The following is a 22,113-nucleotide window of genomic DNA, read 5'->3' as shown; positions in this document are numbered from 1 at the left end:
ACCTTGGGGGGTCCCAGGGCTAACGAGGCACATTTGTTTTATGGGAAAGATGGACCCTTACCATTTCCTCTTCATGTCAAATTTAAGGGTCTGCTTTCTCTCAGGGTCCTCAAAGAACAAAGTCTATTGATAAAAAAGGGGAAAAAAACCCAAACTTCTTAAATTATCTGACATACAAAAGGAAACCTCAAGCGAGCACACAGCGGGTATGTGCTGCCCGACCAACCCAGGGGCCTTCTCTGATGGAGTGACCGCACCAGTGGACAAGAGAAGAGCTCTGGATGCCACCTCTCTGGGCTTCTCTAAAGCCTTTGACACAACCCCTCCACTCAGCATCCTTCTCCCTCAACTGGAGAGCCACAGAGCTGATGGAGGCTCTGTTTGGTGGATGAGGAGTTGGTTGGATGGGTAGTGGTCAACAGCTCAGAGTGCCAGTGGTCATCAGTGGTGTCCCTCAGGGGTCTGTACCGGGACCAGTGTCATGTCATATCTCCATTAATGACACATGAAGGGATCAAGGGCACCCTCAGCACCTTTGCGGATGACACTGAGCTGAGGGTGCAGGTGACACTCCTGAAGGACAGGGACATCCAGAGGGACCTGGACAAGCTCGAGAAGTGGCCCATGGGAATCTCTCATGAGCTTCACGGTTTCAGATAACTGATCATGATTTGTTTCAGGACAAAATGTTTCCTCCTTCCTACTCAGTTCAGCCTTCCATCAACAAGAAATAGTTACAAGTATCAAGAAACCTGATGTCGTCTCACAGTTAAAGACCGAGGCAAAGAAGGCAGGAAGGACCTCAGCGTTTTCCTCCCCTTTGGTGACTCTATGCCCTCTCCCTGTCATGTCCAATAACCAAAGAAGGCTTTCCTTGGCTCTCCTTTTGTTATTAATGTATTTATAAAACTATTTTTTATTATCTTTTGCACAGGCCAGATTAAGTTCTAACTGAGCTTTCAACTAATTTTCTTTCTACATGACCTAATGATGTCCTTATACACCCCTGAGCTGGCTGCCCCCTTTTCCAAAGCTCATACACCCCTTTTCCCCAGCATGGTGCTGCAGCTCTAAGGAACCCAGAACTGACAGAACACACTCCTTTGCCAGCTGATTCACAACTACTGAGGGTGGGATTGAGTTTGCCAGAGCACCCATCCGTTGTTCAGTGCAAGAGCACTTTGAGACCTAAATTCCTTATTCCAACCACACTGCTCCCAAGTGGTCTGAGCACCAGGAACAAAGGGACACAGTCACAGGGAATGATGAAAGGGGTGACCCCACTGACAAGTAGTCAGTGATTTTACAGATTGTGGTGTTCAATAAACATCTTTACTTGAAAAATTGCAACTCTGTTTATTAGGGATCTGTAGGTAAAGAGAAACAGCTTAGTCCAGGAGGCCTTTGTCACTCCAGGTTACTCTGCAAGAAACATCTATTTGTTTAAAACAGGACAATCTGCAAGAGCAGGACACAGCCCCAACCTCACCCAGCAGGGACACCCTCCAGGGTGACACTGGGCAGTGACAGCAGTCTGGACACAGCCACTCAGGGAGCACAAACCCAGGGAACAGCAGGCAACGTGCACCTGTCACCCCAAACAACGGCCTTTTGAGGGAAATGTGGCCACAGTTATTGGCAAATACTGTTGAAATGTGTCACTGGATAAAACCGACTCTGCAGCGACAGTTCAGAGGTGGCTGAATTCTGTCTGGGGTTAGCAAGAGGGGGCAGGTAGGGGAAAAACTGGCCTTAATATTAAAATTAAAACTTGTATATTTCTCATTAAAATCTACTCTCTGGTGAGGCTTTTCTGACAACAACGACAGCTTGTATTTAAATAAACCCCCTATTTATTGTTTTCAAAAGCCAAAGCATAGCAAAGGAGTCAGTGTAAGGTGTATGACCAAGGTCAAGAACAGAACACAGAGAAATTCTGATAAAATTTAAGGTAAAACACAATGAAACCGCCCTCAGAGACAAGGGAAAGAGACATACACACATCTAATAAAGCAACCTAAGCTTTAAGCAAAATCTCTTTATTTATCCTCTTGCTATGAAGTTGTGTTTATAAGTGTTATTTTGTACAGTTACATTTGGTAAACTCATGAAGTAACAGTTATTAAGGTATTAAATACTTGAGCTGCAGAAAATTCCTCCCTGATTTACATTCCTCTGTATTTGCTGGCAGGGAGGTGGTCAGAAGGTCCTGTCCAGGGGGTGGGAGCAGATGTAGGATCTCTTCTCCAGGATTTGCTTTGCAGCTTTTTTAATGGAATCATCCAGGTCTTCATCTGCATCTGCAGAGAAACAGAAGGAAAGTCAACTAAACTACCATAAACAGCTGTTCTACATTTCTTTCAAAAAGTGTTGGAATACAAACACAATGTATCTGCACCTGAGTGCCAGGAAGGAATTTAACACTCTCGTCTGAAAAAGACTGATTATTGCAGACTGAGTTTCACAGAGCCAGTGCCTGACTGGTTGGGGATTCCCAAACAGACCAAATCCCTAATTTCTATCAGTTCCTTTACAGGAGTATTTGCTAGTGATAGACTTTATATTCCTCAATAAAGGAATCCCAGCCGTTTGCTTTAGCTATGGAATGAAGAGACTCTTCTCAACAGGTTCCAGCTCTGTTCCTCGTCTTTATGAAAGGCAGAGCAAAACTATTCTGTTGGTCACATCAAACCCACGTTCTTTTGACCACAGCCTGTGAAAGACATAAGAACGTAGAAATTGTTTTAGAGAACTTACATTTTTCTAATTGAGCCATAGCATAATTATTCTTGAAATATGCTTCTGTGCAGAAGATATTTGTGAGAAGCACCTGGGAAAAGAGGAAAACTGCGTTGAAAACTAGTGAAGGAATTTCACAAACAAAACAATGCAGTAAAAATACAGTACTTTAAACTTCTGAAAGTCATTTTTTCCTTGATAATGGAGCCCTGCACACCAGTCATGTACAGTCCCTCGGACCCTAGAGCTGCTGAGGGTCAAGGGCAACTCAAAATTGGCTAAAGAGTGATTGGGAATCAAAACACAACAGGGCTCACACACACAGAATGAAGTCTCAAGGCCAAAACCAAAGGTTAATTTGTCCTGTAGCATAACTGTTACCATGAAACTTGAAATGAGCTCCTGTATCATCACTTTACTGTCAGTAAATGTATTGACACAACAGTGTTGTGATTATGTTCGTATTCAGGATTATATGGAAAGAGTTTGGGAAGAACTGCAGGGCATGAGCAGGTTTAACAGAACGTGCAAATCTGGAATTAGTTTATAAATGTCTATGTGTGTGTTAAAGAAGCATTTTAAACACATTGAGAGTGTGGAACTCAACGCTCAGAGCCCTGAGAGGCAACTGGTTACTGCACCCTGGAACCAACGGGTTTGGCAACACCCTGGGGCACCGTTGGCTTTAAGGCAGCGTTTGCAGTGGATCCTTTACAAATGCAGTGTGTGGTGCTCCAAGGAGCAGAGCCAGGGAACAGGAATGGGAATGGGAATGGCTGCCCCTGGGACTCACCTCGTGGTCGTGGTTGCGCAGGCCGATGCTGATGGAGCGGCTGGCCCTGGAGATGGCAGCTGTCATGGCATACAGGTTAATCACGATGTCTGCCACCCTCTTCAGCACCAGCTGCTCCTCCACGATTGTCTACAAGAGTAAAAAATTATTATTAGCTCCATTTAAAGCTTTAACCGAGCGTTATATTGTTCACACTTTGTGTTTAGGTCCATATTTATTTAGCATAAGCAGGTTCTACCCTCAGTTAGAAAGTTTTGGATTAACTATTACCCTTTCTGGCTGCAGCCAAGAGCAGAACTGCTGCATCCTAGACCACTCTGCTAAATGCCAAAAATCACTGAAATTTAGGTATCAAAGATACTGTTAAAAATATGTGCTGAGTGAAGTGCAGTGTGGCAGAGCCTGGTCAGAATTCCCAGAACACATCAGATTAACTGCCACAACATGGGAAATCCAGGGTATTCCACATCCAGCCTCTCCTGATGGAACTCCAGCACTGTGCATGGCATAAGGATTGATTGGTTTGCTGCACAACGGGGATGAACAGCACAAAGCCACAACCTGCTGGGGCAGCTCCTCACTTGGGAACAGGAATTGGGTTCCAGTGGCTGCTCACAGCAAAGGACTTCAAATGGTTGCTGCAGCAGGATTTGGCTTACAGAAGTAGAAGAAAACAACTAATTCACTGAGATTGCCTGTGCTTTGGTTTTGGTTTTGAAAACATAAATTGTCCATTACATTGAGTACAGAATTTCAGTGTGTTTTCTCACATTCAGTGAAAATGTGTGGTGTGAAGGAAGTCCTGGCTCTGGCCACACACTCCAGATTCCAGTGAGGCCTTGAGGAGAAACTATTCAGTAACAAACAGACAAAATAATAGTTACCTTGCCAAACCTAGTTAGCAGGCCTCTGACTGTAGTTCCAAAATAATAAATGTTTTCTTCAAGTTTCTTGCCACTCTCCTATAAAATAAACCAGAAAATACAAGCATTTGAGTGGTTTTGTAAGGGAAAAAAGCAGTACACCCTCACCCCCTTCAAACAGGACAATAGATTTTCTCATGGTCTTTTTTTAGCAGTCATCCAATTTGCTTCTGAAAGCCAGACAAGGCACTATTCCTCCTCTATGAAACATGCATTAAAATTTGCTAGATTTTACTTCTGGTAACTTTTCAGTTTAGGCTTATACTTACAAAAACAACTAACAGAACATCCCAGGAAAAACATACCTTATCTTTTTGCTATTAGCAGAACGATCATTTTGGGTCATAAAAATGATTTACTAAGTGATTAAGCAAGTATGTGTATATATAGATCACAGGAATTCTTACCTGAAACTGTGTTAAACAGGAAGAAACCCTTGTTTTGTGTCAGACCTTACTATGAAGGGCATACAAACAAACTTTAGCTTATACAAATTACTAAAATGAATATCAGCCTGGGTTTGGTCTAAATGCAGACTGAGGGCAGCCTTCATTCTCCCTGTATCCTACAATAAAACAGCTATAACTGACTTCTTACCCTGCAATGTGTTACATTGTAAATCCCACTGTTCCCGAGCGCACAGTGTGCTTTGCCAGGCCAGGAGATGAGGTTGAGAGCAGCAGCAAAGGAAAGCAAAGCTGAGGAGGAGGAGCCCTGGCCCTGCCTCACCTGCAGGCTGGGATGCACCACCCCGGTGTCCCCCACCAGCCCCAGATCCACCTTCCGGCCAAACGAGTCTCGCATCTTGTTCGCAAACTCCCTCAGGGCCACGCCCACGTTGCCTCTCTTGATTTCTCTGCAATGTTGGGGAACACGCAGCTGATAAGCAAATTCCTGGAGGTTCAGTCATAACCAGCTGAAACTCTAAATGCTTCAGCAGAACACCTGCAGTTTGTCTGGGAATTACCAAATGATCCATTTTACTCTGAAGTTTGGAGGTCAATTACGGAGCCTTAAAAGTCACCAGCTCCTCTCCAACACCCTCACAAGGAATTCCAGGGACCAGGTACTCAATATGCACAATACAGCTGTTGTACCAACACAACTGTGCTCAGATTTAACATTTGCATTACTGGTCTTGGAAGAAAGACTTTTACACCACTGTAATTCCAAGATAAGATGCATTAAAGGCCAAGATTCCTAAATCTATGAACCATCCAATTAAAAAGACAAAAAGAGACCCCCATTAACTACCTTTTACAGGCAATACATTGAAAATACTGCAGTTTTTCCTACAGTTTCCCCCTCTTATCTATAAAGTTATCAGATTCTGATTAAATTAATAAAAACTATGAACAATAAATAAGAACATACTTAATTTTGTCAGTTAAGATTTTGCCTGCATGTTGCATACCCGTCAGTGCAATATACAGTCGCAGGATCTCATTTGTTCCCTGTAAAAAACAGGATAGAAAGGGAAGTCAGTACCAAACACAAAGTATTTTTAGTATTTTAAAAACCCCAGATATGCTGTGATAATATTTTCTATCCTTTTTCATCTCCTAAAACTGCTTTCAGTGTCTAAATAACCTGTAGTTTGCCATGGAATGTTCTAAAATGCATTTGGGCTTGTAAGATGGAAGATGATCAGCACCTGTAAGGAAAACACACCTGTGACAGAGGCTGCTCCCAGGGGAGGTTGCCTGGAGCAGAAACAGGAGCTGGGGAGGCAGAACAACAAGCAACAAAGGCTAAACAGTCTATCAACTATTTTTATTAAAGTCTATGTATGATTTTGCAGACAGGTTCTTTAGGCAACTAAAAGGTTGATAACATTGAGTGCTTTCCAAGCACCTTTCCATTGTTCCAGTTTTACAAGATGACTCTTCCTCCACCCATAAGTGTTTGCTGTCTTTTGCTTTACCTCAATTTTAATTCTGATTTCATGCAGCTGTGCAGAAGTTGAGCCCCTCATTATTAAACATACAAATGCATCATAATGAAAAAGAAACCAGACTAAATGCATTTTGAGTGAAAAAAGTTGTGCATTGTTCCAGTGAAGGAACATTTAAAAAGTTGTAGAAGAGCTCCAAATGAGCTGGATTGAAGGAATTCCAGTGGTGGAAGGGTTTGTTTTTTAAACAAGGCTTCCTATAACTATCCAAAAGGTCTTCTCTGCTTCAGCCAGTCCAGGACATGCTCCTTATGTGTGGTTTTAGATGTTCCTGTCCGGAATGTCTGCCAGACTCATGGACAGCCAGCCCTGCAGGGAGCAGGACAGTGACCTGACAGGCTGGTTGGGTTTGTCCTTCCCTCCCCAAACACAGGTATTTATTTGCAGGAGCACCTGCCCCTCAGGTGACTGAGGTGACTGCCATGCACTGAGCTCACATGAGAACTTGCATGACTTGGCAGGTGAGATCTTTGCTGTCCTGGCACCAGGGGGTAAATGTGATCATTCCCACACAGCCCCCCAAGAGAAATCAGCCTGGCAGTCTGACTCACATGTGCAGCTGATGGTCATGGACAATCCAGCCTGGAAACAGAATAAACTTCACAGCCTTTTTTGTTTTTTAAATAAGTGCCCATCAATAAGTTAATTAAACTTCTAAATTAATCTTTTATGAGTTTCCCTACTTCACTTGTGAGAAGCACACAAGAGGAAAGGTTACTCCAGCTTAGGCACCAACAGAGCAGCTCAGCCACAAAAACCCAAAAAATCCTATTAGAGACACCTCGTACCAAATCCTATTGCTTACACTGGAACAGATGAAGCAGCAAAAAGGTTCCAAAATATGCTTGACACAAAGCACCCTCCTGACACAAAGCACCAACTGCTCAGGCAGTTGCAGTGCTCTGATTTCACTGAGTTCCTGTGCAGTTACAGCTATTTACTGACCAGAGACTGAGGAGTTACTCTGGTCAACCAGAAGAGTTTTAGGCTTTTATGCTAATTTAGAATCCTTTAGTCTGTTCAAAGAAACAACCACCCAAGCTATGAATTGGGATGTTTTTTTCTCATGAGAGTGTATTTAAAGCAGCTGTGTATTTTATTAAATCATCCAGCAAATCTCCAAATATTTAAGAAACTTTAAATACCCTACCAATGTGTTCATATCACTGTATAAATATATATATATATTTATAAATCACCAGTTTGTTCTTTCCAGGGACAAAGCTGGTGCCAGTTCCTGCTATAACTTATACTTGGGGGTTAGTATATAAAAGCCATCATAGCTTATTGTATTACAGGAAACTACTCTCCATATCCCCAAGGAGAGCAAGGTTAGTTCTGCAGTCTTACTTTACTGCAGATTCTGCAGCTAAAGGAATGATGCCTGGTGAGCCAAGCCCTGGGTTCCTGCCCAGGCTGACAGCTGGGAGTGTGAACTGCAGCTCACAGCAGCGCTGGCACTGGGTACTCGCCTCAAAGATGAGCAGTATCCTGGTGTCCCTGAGATAACGTTCATAGGGATAATCTTTCATGTAGCCAAGGCCTCCAAGGATCTGCAGGGCTTCACTCACACAGGCCCAGGCACCTTCAGAGCTGAACACCTGCCAGGGAACAGGACTTGAACCACCAGGAAATACAGAAGAGAAATCAGCAGCAATAAGGACACACTTCTCTGGGGGTGTATTTACATGACACTGCTGTAATATTTTCTACTGCTGTTACACCTGTTAACTTGCCTGAAACAGCAGCCCTGTGGGGTGTAAGCTTTGGTTAAACTCAGTGCCCTTGCAATCCACAAGGAAGTCTCTACAAGGACATATTCTGGGGAGAGGGGCAGCCATACACTGGCAGAAGCTCCAGGTGGTTGGCTGGAGCATTTCATGCTGCCCAGGTTCACCAGAACATGAGATTTCTGCACTGACCACACTGCAAGGGACCATCAGCGGGGCTGGAAATGAGGGAGGGAGCCCTGGGCAGGGACACACCAGCACACAGGGCCTGGCTCTCCCCCAGGATTGATGCTGCAACCATGGGACAGGAGCATTTGGCCAGGCTGGCAGTGGAACTGTGACCAAGTGTCTCTGTGCTCTTGTGAGGCCTCACCAGAGGCTCAGGAGGGCCATGACATTCCCACCCCGTGTCTGCAGTTTGTATTTTGTGTGGTGACAAAAGGCCCAGTCTGAGGTAATTAATGGTATGTGGGCTACAGAGAGAACAGGAATGGTTATTTGTTCATCTGGCTGAGGTTTTTCTATCACTTGCCTAAATGCAGCCCCTGAGCCTTTGAGCACTTTGAGCACATAGACTGAAACACAGGAGTCCTTCACTGAATGTACCTGATCCCCACCTTGACCATGGCTGCCTCCACGGAGCAGTCTGGGAAGCCTGGCCTGTCCATCATCCCTGCAGTGAGGTAAGCCATACTCTCCATTACATATGCTTTCACAGCCATAAAACAAAACTTCTCCTGTCAAACAGCAATGTGAGGAATCACACAGAAATTCAGGGGCAAAATCCCACAGTCAAGCCTCCAACTTAAAAACACAACTTCAGTTTCCACACGTTTATTATCAAACACTAATCAATAAAAAGTTCTACTGTAAAACAATCATGAACAATAAAAAAATAAATACCTTTATTCATTTATCATTCTAGACATTTAAAAGATCATCTGTGCTACATTTCCATAAATCTAAGACTTCTAGCAAGTTCTTTAAACCACTCTGCCAAGATATCCCCAACGTAATCTGTGTCCTTGCACTCAATCAATACAAGCACAGAGGTTTAGGGTTTCATTTTTTATTACCTGAATTAATCCAAATTGGCTGAGTCTCTTATTGAACTGTTTCCTGGTACAAGCATATTCTGACGTCATTTCTTAAAAAAAAAGAAAAAAAAGAAAAAATCCATCTCAGAACAGCAGAACTAGAACTGAGACAGACCATGGTGCCTTTCCCCATGGTGACACCTCAATCTACAACCAGTAACCCCCACTTTGGGAAAAACACCCTCAGTGATGGTGTTGATCCAGTCAGGGACCAGCCTGTCAAAGGCTTCTGAACCTGAGCCTGAGGTGTGAACCTGTGCTCTTAGAGAAGTAATTAATTTTAGTGCAAATCTGTTGCTATTTTGGCTAATTATTGACAGTATTATTCCTTATTACTGTGCCTAGCTTTGAGCCAGTTATTCAAGTGGAGGTTCTGTGTGAGATTACACCTTCTGAAAGCAGTACTATAGAGGCTTTTCTCTTAGGAAGAACATTTTACCTCAGAAAAATTTAACACAGGCAATAACCTTCCACTGTGTGAACTGAAAAAAATCTTCAGTGTAAAGCCTTTGTAAACAGGTTTTTAATAACCATTTAAGATACATATTTTAGTGCTTTAAAGATGTCACGGCTGACAATGCAGCAGTGCTGTGATCCAGACTCATGCTCCCACCCTGCATTCTCTCCCTCAGGCAGATGAGTTCCTGCACTCCAGAGCACCCAGCTCACCCACCTATCAACTTTTTAATCATTCCAGCAGATGCACTGCCCATGCTGAACCTTCCACTGTTTAGGATATTCATGGCAACCTGGGAAGAAAAGGAATGGGGTTTAGGCAACATTCTCCTTAGATCACAATGGTTCCTTCTGTCTTGCTTCATGCTTTAGTGCTTCCCTGCATTTCATTCCTCACTGGAACACACTTCCTGGCCTGGGACACCTGCCCCAGCACAGCATTCCAGGGGAAACACTTCAAAACTGGGCTTTTACTGTCACTCACTACATCAAATTTTATATTTGAAATAGTTTTCAGAGACTGATGATCCAGTGACCTGGAAACAATCTCTATTCAAAGTACATGAAGGTAAAATGTAGATAAAAATGTCTTTATCTGCAGCTAGATAAACAACATTCCAACTAGACAGCACTGCTCTGGTTTATAAAAAAATGAAGAAAACCACAATATTGTTTGATTATATTATTTATAAAATCCCCTGCAGCTGACCTGCAATGCATGATCTCTGCTTCAGATTCCTTCCAGCAACATACCACAGAAGGGAACAAGAATGAAAGGTGTAGAAATGAAATACAGATCAATAATAGAGAAAAACAGATTTTGGAATACAGTGTTAATGTTTCTTAGCAAGAGAAACATGGGTGACTCAGGTCAAAAGACCTAATAAAGAAGTTATTGTTCCTACATTCTAACTTGTGATAACTACATCTCAAGAGGAAAACAAAAACCTTCTTTTAATCTTTATTACATTTAAGAAAATTATTTCATTTAGCATTTAGGTCTGGACTTGGCTGCTAGAGGAAGAGTAAGACACTGAGAAGGACCAGTAAGAGCAAAGGGACTGGTGGTGTCTTTACTGGTGTCCCACTTCCCTGATGGCAGGAAGAGCAGCCAGTGCTGGGGCAGCTGGTCAGGCAACTCCTGTCCTTGTTTCCTTGTGCAATAATCCAACCCTGGAAAACCACCTGACAGCCAGGGGACTCGGACAGGACCTGGGCTTTCCTGGAACCATTGCCTGTTCCACTCATTTCTCACTCTTTCCACACAGTCCACAGTTGTGGCTGTAGGAAACAGTAGGTGACACTCCCTGATTGAGCTCAGGCTGAAGAAGCCTCTCCCTTTTCTGAAGGGAACATCACACCACAAAAAGCAATCAAAACCCCTCAAAGAGCAGAACCAGCCTCTCCAACTGCACTGGGATACACAGAGACCTGAGATTGCAGGGAAACCCCTTTACACAGAGCACAGCAGGCAGGAGCAGTCTCTCCTCAGGACCCTTCAGTGTGGCAGTGCTCATACTGCACAGGGAAACTGCAGCACAGGGGACAAAAACAGTCTCCTTCAGGCTTTTAAAAATCATCAGCAGTTACTGTCCACTGCTTACCTTAAATCCTCCTCCAACTTCTCCAATTACATTTTCTACAGGCACTTTGGTGTTTTCAAAATGTACTTCACAGGCTGAAACACAGAATCAGCAGCTGTTCAAGTATGACACAAAAATATTTAAAAGACATTCAGGAACATAAGTCAGTATTTGTCACAAGAAATGAAGGTTTCCTAATGCATTGTTTATGACAGAATTATACATGCTTTGCCAGAGAAGTGAGAATTTGGGAAAAGGTTGTTGACATCAATGACTGATGTAAAACATTAAAAATGTAATTACTGTACATTGTGTAAACAGAGAGCTACAGTTGTGTCTTTATTTTGTCTCAGTTCTAAGGAACTGATTCAGGAGTCAAGTCCAGGAGACAGATGGTGAAAAGCTGTAATCATTAATAAGCTTAAGAAGAACTGATGAAGTCTTCTACATTAAAGCTATTGGCTACTGAATCTCCTGAGTGATTTCTATCACTGCCCAGTGAGGAAACCTGCACAATATGGTTTTTTTATTTCAGATCCTGCATTAGGAAGGGCTCATAGGAAAAGCCAGGTAAAGAAACATGAAACTTACACTGTAATATGGAATAGATACTGATCTGCCTCTGAATTCAGGTGAACTAAACAAAATAAACCATTAAAATATTAAACCCATTTCTGTTAGCAACTGTAAGTGATTCTTACTATTGGAGCCTCGAATGCCCAACTTATCCTCAGGCTTCCCATGGGTGACTCCCCCAAAATCCCGCTCCACAATGAAAGCAGTGATTTTGTCTTTCTTCTGCCCATCTTTATCCACAACCTCTGTCCTGGCAAACACTGTGAAAATACTTGCAAGGCCACCGTTGGATATCCAGACCTGTTTTAAGAGAGGAAAGAAGTGTAAGAAATAAATTTGTTCTGGTTTTGTGAGCACTGCTCTGAAGGGTTTCGTAACAGACCGGGCAGGGAACAGAGTGGTGAAAAATTGCTGCTTCTTCCCTTAAATTCTTATGAGTGTCTGCTACTAGTTTTGCCTCTTGTGAACATGTTTCCAAGGAGAGCTTACCACAGGTGGTAAGTTTAGAACAGCTATAAACCCAGGTTTAATATCAGCATGAACTGAATTAAAATCCACGGTGCATTTCCCCAAAGCTTGGATGCCCTGCTGCTTGCAGCATGTGAGGGAGACAAGGGAAGGCAGACTGTAGAAACCCTGTGCCCAAAAATTTAACTTGGATGAGAAATTCTCTGATCAGGGCACATTTCTGTACAGCCTCTCCCACAGGGTGGGTCTCTTCACATCACAAACACATCAACAACTACAGATCAAGCCTGCAATGTATCCCATACTGCTGAAGCCAGTACATCTCTACATTTCTTATTTTCTTATGCTGTATTTTACCATTGTTTCTTTTAGCAGAGCTGTTCCAAGCAGCCCCATTTCCAATTAAATGTCAAGTTTTCTTTTACGAACATCTACAAAATCTGGCCTGAAGAATGAAGAGAGAGGAAAACACGAGTTTAGGTTTGTTTTTGCCTATGCTGTCACAGAGGGGACTAATAAACTAACTAACTGACTAACTAACCAACACCTCTGAAGCTGAACCCACAAGCTGGTGATAGAGAAGGAACTCAGGAGTGGATTTCTACTTTCCTACCAAGAATTTAGTGCAGTTATTCCCTAACAGTGCTTTTCTAGTCTCTTTGGCCCTAAATCAACATGGGGTGTCTTTTTGACACAGTCATTCTTCACCAGCTTGGACACCTCCCAGTTCAAGGCAGCTGCCACACCAGCTTCTTCCTTAGCCAGACAGATGTCAAAGCTGCAAAGGACACTGACACTTGCTGTGCACTTGGAACAAAAGCTTGTCCTATTTCCAGCCTGGCACTGGGTACCTTGGAGCCATTTAACAGGAAGTATTTCCCATCTTCACTGAGGGTTGCTCTGGTCTGGATGGATGCAGCATCACTCCCACTGAAAAACAAACAAGTTATTAATGTTTAAAGAAATAAACATGTTTTTAAAAACAAAACTCCCCTCTTCACATGCTTCAAAAAGGAGGGTTTACAGGTCTGTTAAATAGCAGTATATAAATACCAGTTTTTAACTAACAATGAAGCTTACTCGATTCAACAGCTCCAAAAGTTACCTGAGGGGACATTCCTGCTCGTTACCATGTATGTTATCATGCTTATGACTGACCAGAGTGTTCACAATGCCACATAAGCAGCTTTTTTTGAGCTGCATGTCGAGCTATGTGAACACACAGTGAAACTATCATCCTAAAACACACCAAGTTTAACAAGTCTAAGTCGTTCCTCAAAAATTCACACCCTGGTTTTCACCCAGGTGAAAAAAGGCTCAACAGAAGTGAAAAATAAATGTGTGACAGTCTCTATCAAAGAGCACTTGGGCACACCAAATACCTTCTACAGGAGCAAAATCAGCAAGTAAATTACAACAATGCAATCAGAAGTTTACATTCTGTGATTAAGTTCACATTTCCTCTTGCATCACTACTTTACCCCATAACTTAACAAGCAGCTCAGTCTCCCCCTTGAAAGAAGTTTCCTCCTCCACAAATCAAAATGCCACAAGGCTCACTTGGGGTGTTCAGCTGCAGACAAGGGTGAAGTTCTCAGAACAGCCAGAGCTCAGCTGGTATTTTAATAGGATTAGATTGCTAAAGTTCAGTTCTAAAGATGATTGGTCTGTGCACTAGAACTGAGATCTCTAAGAAGACTGAAGCTAAAGTTACTAAAACCAGCAATCCTTTTAAGTAACACTGGGGTAGGAAAGATGTCAGAAGAACTCCAGAACACAGCTGGCCCTTGTTTTTCTCCTCTGTGTTACTTATGAGTCCCTTCAGTGGATTGCTTGGTTAAAATATCTGTGCTAGTTTAACTTTCACCTGCAAGTGGGGCAGCTTTTAGAGGGTCACAGCCCCGCTTAGGACCCTTGAATAAAAACATCCCTCAGGTCTGGGAGCAACAAGAAAATCAGCAATTAATCAAACACTGACTGCAAGTCACCTGAGCAGACAGCAGCTCAGGAAAGTTTCAGGCTGCAGTTTGCATGGACAGGCAAGATTCAACTTCAGACACTCAGCTGGTCTCAGTCCTTCCACCAGTTTCCTTTACAGGCTCCCTGTGGGCTTTTCACAAAATTGTCCCTCTTCTGCACTAACACATTTGCAACATTAGTGACAGTCAGTGAGTAACTGTAGCAAATAACCTTGTCTTTGAAAAGCTGCTGCTACAAAGATCCCTCTTCTAACCTCTAAGTAACACCCAAAATTCTTCCCATTATTTTTTGTATCTCCTTGAATACAGGTTTTTGTAATTTTGAACAAAAATCGAAAGCATCCTAGAACAGTCACAGCACATTACTTCTGACATAGCATGAAGTATCCTTTCAATTCATATTTAGTAATGCCAGAAATGAAGGAAATGAAATCCTGGGATGGGAACAACAACACTTAGGGGTTTCATGGACTTTGGGGAAGGAGTAATTAAATGGTCTGAAGCGTACCTTTAAAAAATAAAAATAAAAACCTGATTTGTACACTGAAGCCACAGGCCCCAAATAATAAAGACTTAATGTATTAATGAAGATGACAACCATAACCCCCTGTGGGTGCTGTGTGGAGGCTGGATGGGCCCCAGGCAGTACCTGCCGGGCTCGGTGAGGCAGAAGGCTGCGATGTGCTCCCCTGAGGCCAGCCTGGGCAGGTACTTGGCCTTCTGCTCCTCAGTGCCAGCAATGAGGATTCCCTGCACAAAGAATCAGCACAAAACTGCTCAGCATCAGCCTGTGGGGAAAGACACGAAGCTGACCAGCTTCACCAAGTTCAGAAAGCTTTACCTGCACATTTTATGGCATAACAAGAGACAGTTCAAGAAACAACAGACTTCATTATTTATCAGACACTAAAGTATTTTAAATTAGCATTGTCTGCTCAGTTCCAGGAGGAATTTTTTAATGAACTTACTGCTCTTTCAAGCTCCAGACACCATCCATCCACCAGTAAAAGGCTGTATTATACAGCAAACAAAAATTCACATGCTTGCTCTTGGGTGAGTTTTCTTCTCTAAGCTCCCCAGCCTGCAGTCTCATCCCGCTAGACAAAGTTTCCCCCTTCTGAACTCTCTGCATGGCTGATACTGGTCTCCATAATGCTACCCCCTGTGATATTTTATTTATTTCAATATTTATTCTAGCTACATTCATCCAGTTTGCTCAATTAAAAAAACCTTGGATATTCAGAGTATTTTTTCTAAGAATTCTTAGCTCTGTGTTTCCTGAACTCATTTTCTCGTGTACTTCTTGTTCAGTCTTTCTGCTGCGTGAGAGCCACTGGCAGAGGGTGCTGGGGACACCAACAACCAGTGCTCCACCTGACTGATGCTTCACTGGTGATTCTGATTTGTTGTACCCACACTGCACATCTTCCATGCCAGTTGTGCAGAACTCCTGGACCTAAAAGAGCAGGATTACCTTCAGCCCAATGGCCTGATGTGCTGCCAGAGTGACTGCAATGGATCCATCCAGGGAAGTGATCTCTCCCAGCCGGGCGTACATGGTGTTTGACAGGCCCAGGCCACCTGCAACAAGGACCACAGCTTATTTGAAGGAGATATAACTTGCCCTTTCCCCCCCAAAATCCCTTCCAAGTACAGAAACATTAGGAATGTAACACTGTTAACCGGAGAGAAACAAAACTGGATAGACACAAAACAGTTCCCAAGCAGACTTCCAAACTGGTACTAGACAAGGGTAAAATTTAACACTTCAAAAATGTCTTTAATAAAAAAATGTGAATATACCAAGAAACAAACCTGACACCAGCACACGCTTCCTGGAGGAAGTAGGATAAATCAAAGCTGTACGTTTATGAGTCCAATGTTCAGCAATTTTACACTGTCAGGACCAGAAGTCCTGCTCGCTGTCATTTAAGATAATTTTATATATTACTGGTGAATAAAAAATTTAATCGAATCAAGATAATAATCTTTTGTTCAGGGTAACAATTTTCTCCATGGGACAGTGGTGTAAGTCAGGGTAACACGTTCCTTATTTCTGCAGATGTCTCGACAGCCCTGCTGGTGTGTGTACACTGAATAAAGGCAACAACAGTGCCCTGACACCATTAACTCACACCACTGCCTCGTGCACCCTTCCCCTCACATGGATTAAGAGCACCCGTGCACGGAATAACTCTCACACTCCCCCTGTCTGCACTCTGACTTCTTTTCCCCTTTCCAAGCAGTGCTGGGCTCAGGACTCAGCCTGGAGACTCCTGATGATGTGCACAGCAGTAACTCCAGTGATGCCCACGTTAGAGCTGATATTCCATGACCCACGAGCTTCATTTTCCCCATTAAATCTCTGTACTTCAGTGCTTCTGGCAAAGAGGCCACTTTTACAAACCATGATGAAAAACACTGTGCAGTGCACAAAGCCCTGATCGCTTTGACTGAAAGGTTTTAAAATATGACAACGCCAGCACCAAAAATAAATAATGTTTAACCTACAAAAAATGGGGAACAACCTCATCAGAAGTATATTATTTATGGTGCAGACTAGAGGAGCTTGCTTAAGCTGCTTTCCACCTTCTGGTTTGATCCAGCATTTAAGTTTACAACACCACAGGTCTTTGATTTTCCACAAGTGTGCTGAGTGGGTTGCAATTTTGCAAACTGGAAGCTGAGAGAATATTATTTCATAAGCATCAAAACAACAAGAACATGCTATTAAATTAAAGTATGACTTCAAAGTTAAATACATTGCCTTTGAGAATCTTTAAAAAAATAGGGTGGGAAACTTATTTTTAGTTAATCAATAGTAAGTTACACTTCCAACGTCATGGTGGTTCCTAATGCTCTGCTTTGAGCTCTGCCCTTTGTTCCCTGCCTCCAACACCTCCTTTCCATGGACAGGAACCTCCTGCCTTCTTCCAATATATTATAACTACTAAACACCTCTCTCTTCCCACCTGGGTTAAGGTGCTCTGTTCAGATCCTTCTCCTCCCAAGACACCATCCTGAAGAGCAAACCTTGAAAGAGCTGGCAAGCCTCTTCTCTACCTCACCCTCACACCACCCCGCCTAGTTCTGAACACACATGAAAAACAGTTAATAACATTTTTTATGCATTTCAAAAGCATTAATTAACAATTAATTAACCAGAGACCACACCATGTTACAGTGTATGCCACTTGTCCAATATACTTTAATGAATTTGTATATAAAGACTTCAATTGAAACCACTGCAGCACAGCAACACTAGTTATACTGCCTAGTGTGATAACAAAATGCTACAAAAAAATAACAGTATTACTTTAGCACCAAGTAAATGCTGAAGAATGTCTCCAGCTTTATACAGAATTATTGTAAATACTGAAAAAAATATTTTGTTTCATGCCATTCTGTTCAAAAATGAGGTGTTTTCCCCAGTGAAACTATCTTTCTCTGAGCTTTCTCCTCAACATCCCCTTGCAATATTCTCATTTCTTTATAAACTTCATGAAAAATTCTAGTTTCAATGCCAATTTTTAACTTACGTGTAAAAATAAGATCAAAATTTTCTTGAAAACTCTTTTGCAAGTGTAAGGGTTAGTCCAGTGAGGAATTAATGTCTATGATGCCAGTTGGCACCACAATGCCCTTTAGGACATGAACTGTTCAGTATTGCACAGGAAGGATTTTATCCAAAAGCCACCCTTTCAGTAAACAGACATTATACTTTTACACTTCCAAGTGTTCCAGCACATTCCTACCTGCCAGTGACAGCTTTGATAGGTCACTTCCATGAGACACTGCACTTTGGACCCAGCACAAGTTTAGGAACCATCAGCAAGAACAAGTCTCCCAGAATGTCAAGTTTCTCTACTGCATCCAAAAAAACTATCAAAAAGGGAAATGTTATGCCAAGAGGAATTCACACCAGCTAAAATTAGTCATGACACCCAAGGGAAGGGCACACAGAGCTCCTCACACAGCCACCAGGCATTCCTGTATTAACCAGGGAGGAAGCCCCAGCTCCTAATTCAGCCAAGACCACACATGGAACAACACAGACACATTTTGCAATGCACCACTAAATATAGGCTAACTCCTGGGTTATTCCTTTTGTGACCATGGACTCACCATATTCCTCTGGGATCTGGATGCCAAAGAGACCCAAGTCCTTCAGCCCTTTCAAAGTTTCAGGTGGGATTTTTGCATCTTGATCGATCTTCTTTGAGTCCACTGCAAATACAGAAGGTTTTACCATTTCAAACTGTGCTTCTTAGTGACATAAACCTGTCAGGGCATGGCCTGAGCCAGCAGCACAGCGACCTCAGACCTGTCATCAGCCTGAGAGCCCACACCTGAAGAACTGAGCCAACTCCCCACATCCTCCCTGCTGGAATTCTTCTCCAATCTTCTGAAGGAACTTCAGAGAAGACACAGTGCTCATGACAGATGGAGACAGACTTCTCATCCCCAGCTCCACCAGAATTCCTCCTTCTAGCTTCAACCTGATCTTACTGACTGTCCTGTTTGCCCTCATAACATACGCAGGAAAAGGACTTGGAAGTGGGAAAAATCTGGGGATTATGTCATTTTCTCAAACATTTCTGTATGTATAGGTTGCATCTGTGCATGTCAGCATATTCCAAGACTGGAATAAGCAAAAGATTCCCAGGATTTTCTACCTGAACAATGGTTAAGTCACGAGGGGAAAAAATGAGTTAACTACAAAATCTTGTTCTTAGAAGTTTTTCCAATTCCTGGGGAATTAAAAGAGCTGTTCTGTACTGCAGTGCAAATAAACAGGAATCACGTTAAGCAGCTCAGGAAGGCTGTAAGCTGCAGCAGAGGGAACACAGCCACCTTTCCAAAAAATACACAAGAAGTAACTCTGCAAAAGCAATGGAGCTTCCTAAAGAAACCTCACATTCAGCCCAGGGGAAGGGAGCTGGAACTTCTGTGTGAACATAGCAGGGGGAGGCAACCAGACATTCTGATCTTCTTCTGACAGAAGTTATTCAGAAAGAAAACTCTTCAAACAACACTTTTTGCTCCCCATGCTAATTTTTTAGCTCCATTGCACCAGATCCATATTTGTGGAGTGTCCTCAGCTGTCCTAGGGAGAGAGAGTTGTGGTGTCAGGACACTGTCAGGTTTCCAGTGACTGCTGAGATGAGTTTCCTTCCCCAGTGCCAGTCCCACCAAGTTTCTGTTTAGGGCTGCCCTACTGACCTATTTTAACCACACCCCTAAGTTACCCTGAATAACTAAACAGAAATAGTCGGGAATTCCAAGATGAGCAATTTCTACCTGCAGTTAAGACTCCATAGTTTGGCATTTTTATTCCTCCCTTAAACAGCAGGGTTTTTTACTCCACAAAATAATTTTCCCCAACACAGCAAAGAAATAAAAAGTGTAATTTGAATAAATTCTTTATTTACTGTCAGTAAGCAGCAACACAATTTTACAGTTAAAATGACCTGCACCTCACAAATTGTGATCTGTGACAATCACCAGCTTCTCCAAACTCCTGCAGTGTTTGGAAACCCAGACCTGGCATCTTTGTCAGTGGGAAGTCTGAGACAATAGTATTTAACTGCCTCAAAAATTGCTGTCTGTAAAAACCAATTTTGTACAATTGTTCTGGAATTGGCTTATCTATTGCAGCACTAATGGAAGGAACACCCTGCAGCCCCATCTGGAATGCACACGGCTAATAAGACTTTTCCTAAATAGAATCATTACTCTAACGCTGAAAAAACACAAATACCTTTGATTTTTCCCAATGAGTCATCATTTATTAATATCTCTTCTGAATTTTGCTACAACCAGTCTTAGCAGAGTAAGACATTTAAAAGTTTCAGGAAAAAAAAAGATCACAATATATGAAGCGGTAAAAAGCACAGTTCTACTGAGCTAAAACCAATTTCAAATCCTACCTCTATCCCAGAATTCTTTTACTTCCTGGGGGTTTTTTCTGGTTTGGAGATTTATGTCTTCTAGTCAGTATCCCAATATTCCACAAAAAAATTCATCAGTGGACATGCTATAGAACCAGCAGCACTACATGACTAGCAATAAATGCATAAAATGACTTAAGTATTTACAGTGTAATAATAATTATTCAACTGCTCCAGTTAAATCATTTTGAACTCAGTAAATCACTTGCATGAATAAAAAACTAATAATATACCTTCTTCATTGAAGAATTTTTCGACAGGTCCAACAAACTGGTTGATCTCTGCCAGTTCTTCATTGGTGATTTCTGGATAAGGGAAAACTTCTTTCTAAAATAAGAGACAATTATTTTAGATTTTTTTAATACATGAATCACACAATTGATATAAAAATTCAAGAACATATGCCTCTCAAATTCTAGATTAAAAGCTGTGAAAATTAAGAATTGTGGAAAATACTCTAAAACATGAACAGCCTTATCTGATAAGGCCCCAAGGGCTCAACTTTAATATATACCAAAACCACCTGAAAAACAGGAACATTAGGGAGAAATAAAGAGATTTTTAAGAACTATGAGAACATAAAAATCCTTCATCAACCATGAATTTTATCAGTGTAATACCACTTTGGGATTTAAAAAGAATTAGCTAATTTTAATTTGTATCAGAATCAACGTAGTGTTACAATGCTTTCAAAACTCAACCCATACAAAAACTGTCCCTTGGAAACACCCAGCACATTGCACTTGTTTAATGTCCCAAGGACAAAGGTCAATGAGCTCCATCCCTCCTTATCATCACAGTGGTATTCTGGTCATAAACTGGAAGCAGTATGACCTGATAGGTTTCAATAAAGAAAAAATCCAACCAACTAACACAAGAAGTGGAGACTACATGAGAAGCACACTTCTAATTTTTACTGTCTTTCCCCTTTTAAACACAGCCCACACAAATCTGGTCATGAGAGTCTGAGGAATAATATCAGCCTCAAAAATTCAGGACCTAGTAAATGCTAAAGTTTTTCAGAAAACCGTTATATTGAAATTTGAGAGGACAAAACCATATATATATGAACAGTGGTTTAACATGATGGAGCCTGACTGCTGCCTGTCATAACATTTTACCTGACCAGGTCTGCTTGGGAGACTCGTTCAACTCATTTCAGGGGATTTGAGTTACTGCTTCTGAGTTATTGATTCTTTCAATTTATTTCTCCCTGTAATCTCTGATAAAGGCACACCGTAAACCCTGGATTAACAAATTCTGGTTGATACAGTGTTCTGTCTGAAATTTGTCTGGTGGCATCTCAAGACACAACAAGAATTCCAACCTTTCCTATTAAAAAATGTAGGCAGAAGTTTATATGAAGTCTTGATCCTTCAAGTAAAAACAGAGCATAAACTGCCATAGTTTTGTGGAATGCCCAGGGTACACACACCTGTGGTTTAAGGCAGCTCTTCAGGTGCTGGTTGTTGGGAACATTTAGAACTCCACGGTGCATTTTGTGTGCACAGGTGCCAACAGGTCACTGCAGTTAACCCAGCTCCAGTGGGGGGCAAGGGAAACCCTGAGAGCAAACAGGCCTGGATGCACTGGGGAGCAGGGCAGGAAAGGCAGGTCCTGCCTGACCAACCTGATCTCCCTCTACGACAAGGTGAGCAGCTCAGGGGGGGAGGGAAAGGCTTTGGATGTGAACCTGGATGCAGGAAAGCCTTTGACACCCACAGCATTCTCCTGGAGACACGGGCTGCTCGTGGCCTGCATGGGTCACTGCTCACCGGGCTCACAACTGGCTGCTGGCCCAGGGAGGAGTGGGGAAGGGAGCTCCATCCAGCTGGGAATGGGCACCAGTGGTGGGCAATGGAGC

The 22,113-nt window shown here is 42.4% G+C and overlaps 1 protein-coding gene across 1 annotated transcript in view; it reads right to left on the bottom strand.

Moving 5' to 3' along the window:
- Nucleotides 1–2,023: 2,023 nt before the first annotated feature.
- Nucleotides 2,024–22,113, bottom strand: part of ACAD9 (acyl-CoA dehydrogenase family member 9) — a 20,738-nt gene continuing 648 nt past the window's right edge. Inside the window, exons 2-18 of the mRNA XM_027703175.1 lie at nucleotides 20,483–20,576; nucleotides 18,424–18,525; nucleotides 15,773–15,879; nucleotides 14,948–15,048; nucleotides 13,171–13,249; nucleotides 11,977–12,151; nucleotides 11,297–11,370; nucleotides 9,910–9,985; nucleotides 9,216–9,286; nucleotides 8,757–8,876; nucleotides 7,882–8,010; nucleotides 5,830–5,909; nucleotides 5,185–5,311; nucleotides 4,417–4,494; nucleotides 3,533–3,661; nucleotides 2,758–2,830; nucleotides 2,024–2,300 (exon numbers count right to left, since the gene is read on the bottom strand). Coding sequence (XP_027558976.1) covers nucleotides 2,200–2,300; nucleotides 2,758–2,830; nucleotides 3,533–3,661; nucleotides 4,417–4,494; nucleotides 5,185–5,311; nucleotides 5,830–5,909; nucleotides 7,882–8,010; nucleotides 8,757–8,876; nucleotides 9,216–9,286; nucleotides 9,910–9,985; nucleotides 11,297–11,370; nucleotides 11,977–12,151; nucleotides 13,171–13,249; nucleotides 14,948–15,048; nucleotides 15,773–15,879; nucleotides 18,424–18,525; nucleotides 20,483–20,576 — 1,716 coding nt within the window. The 3' untranslated portion in view covers nucleotides 2,024–2,199. The remainder of the gene's footprint in view (nucleotides 2,301–2,757; nucleotides 2,831–3,532; nucleotides 3,662–4,416; nucleotides 4,495–5,184; nucleotides 5,312–5,829; nucleotides 5,910–7,881; nucleotides 8,011–8,756; nucleotides 8,877–9,215; nucleotides 9,287–9,909; nucleotides 9,986–11,296; nucleotides 11,371–11,976; nucleotides 12,152–13,170; nucleotides 13,250–14,947; nucleotides 15,049–15,772; nucleotides 15,880–18,423; nucleotides 18,526–20,482; nucleotides 20,577–22,113) is intronic.

Source organism: Neopelma chrysocephalum, unplaced genomic scaffold (genome assembly GCF_003984885.1).
Source record: "Neopelma chrysocephalum unplaced genomic scaffold, ASM398488v2 Primary Assembly neopelma1_209, whole genome shotgun sequence".
Taxonomy (NCBI): Eukaryota; Metazoa; Chordata; class Aves; order Passeriformes; family Pipridae; genus Neopelma; species Neopelma chrysocephalum.
This window is presented reverse-complemented; position numbering and strand designations above follow the sequence as displayed.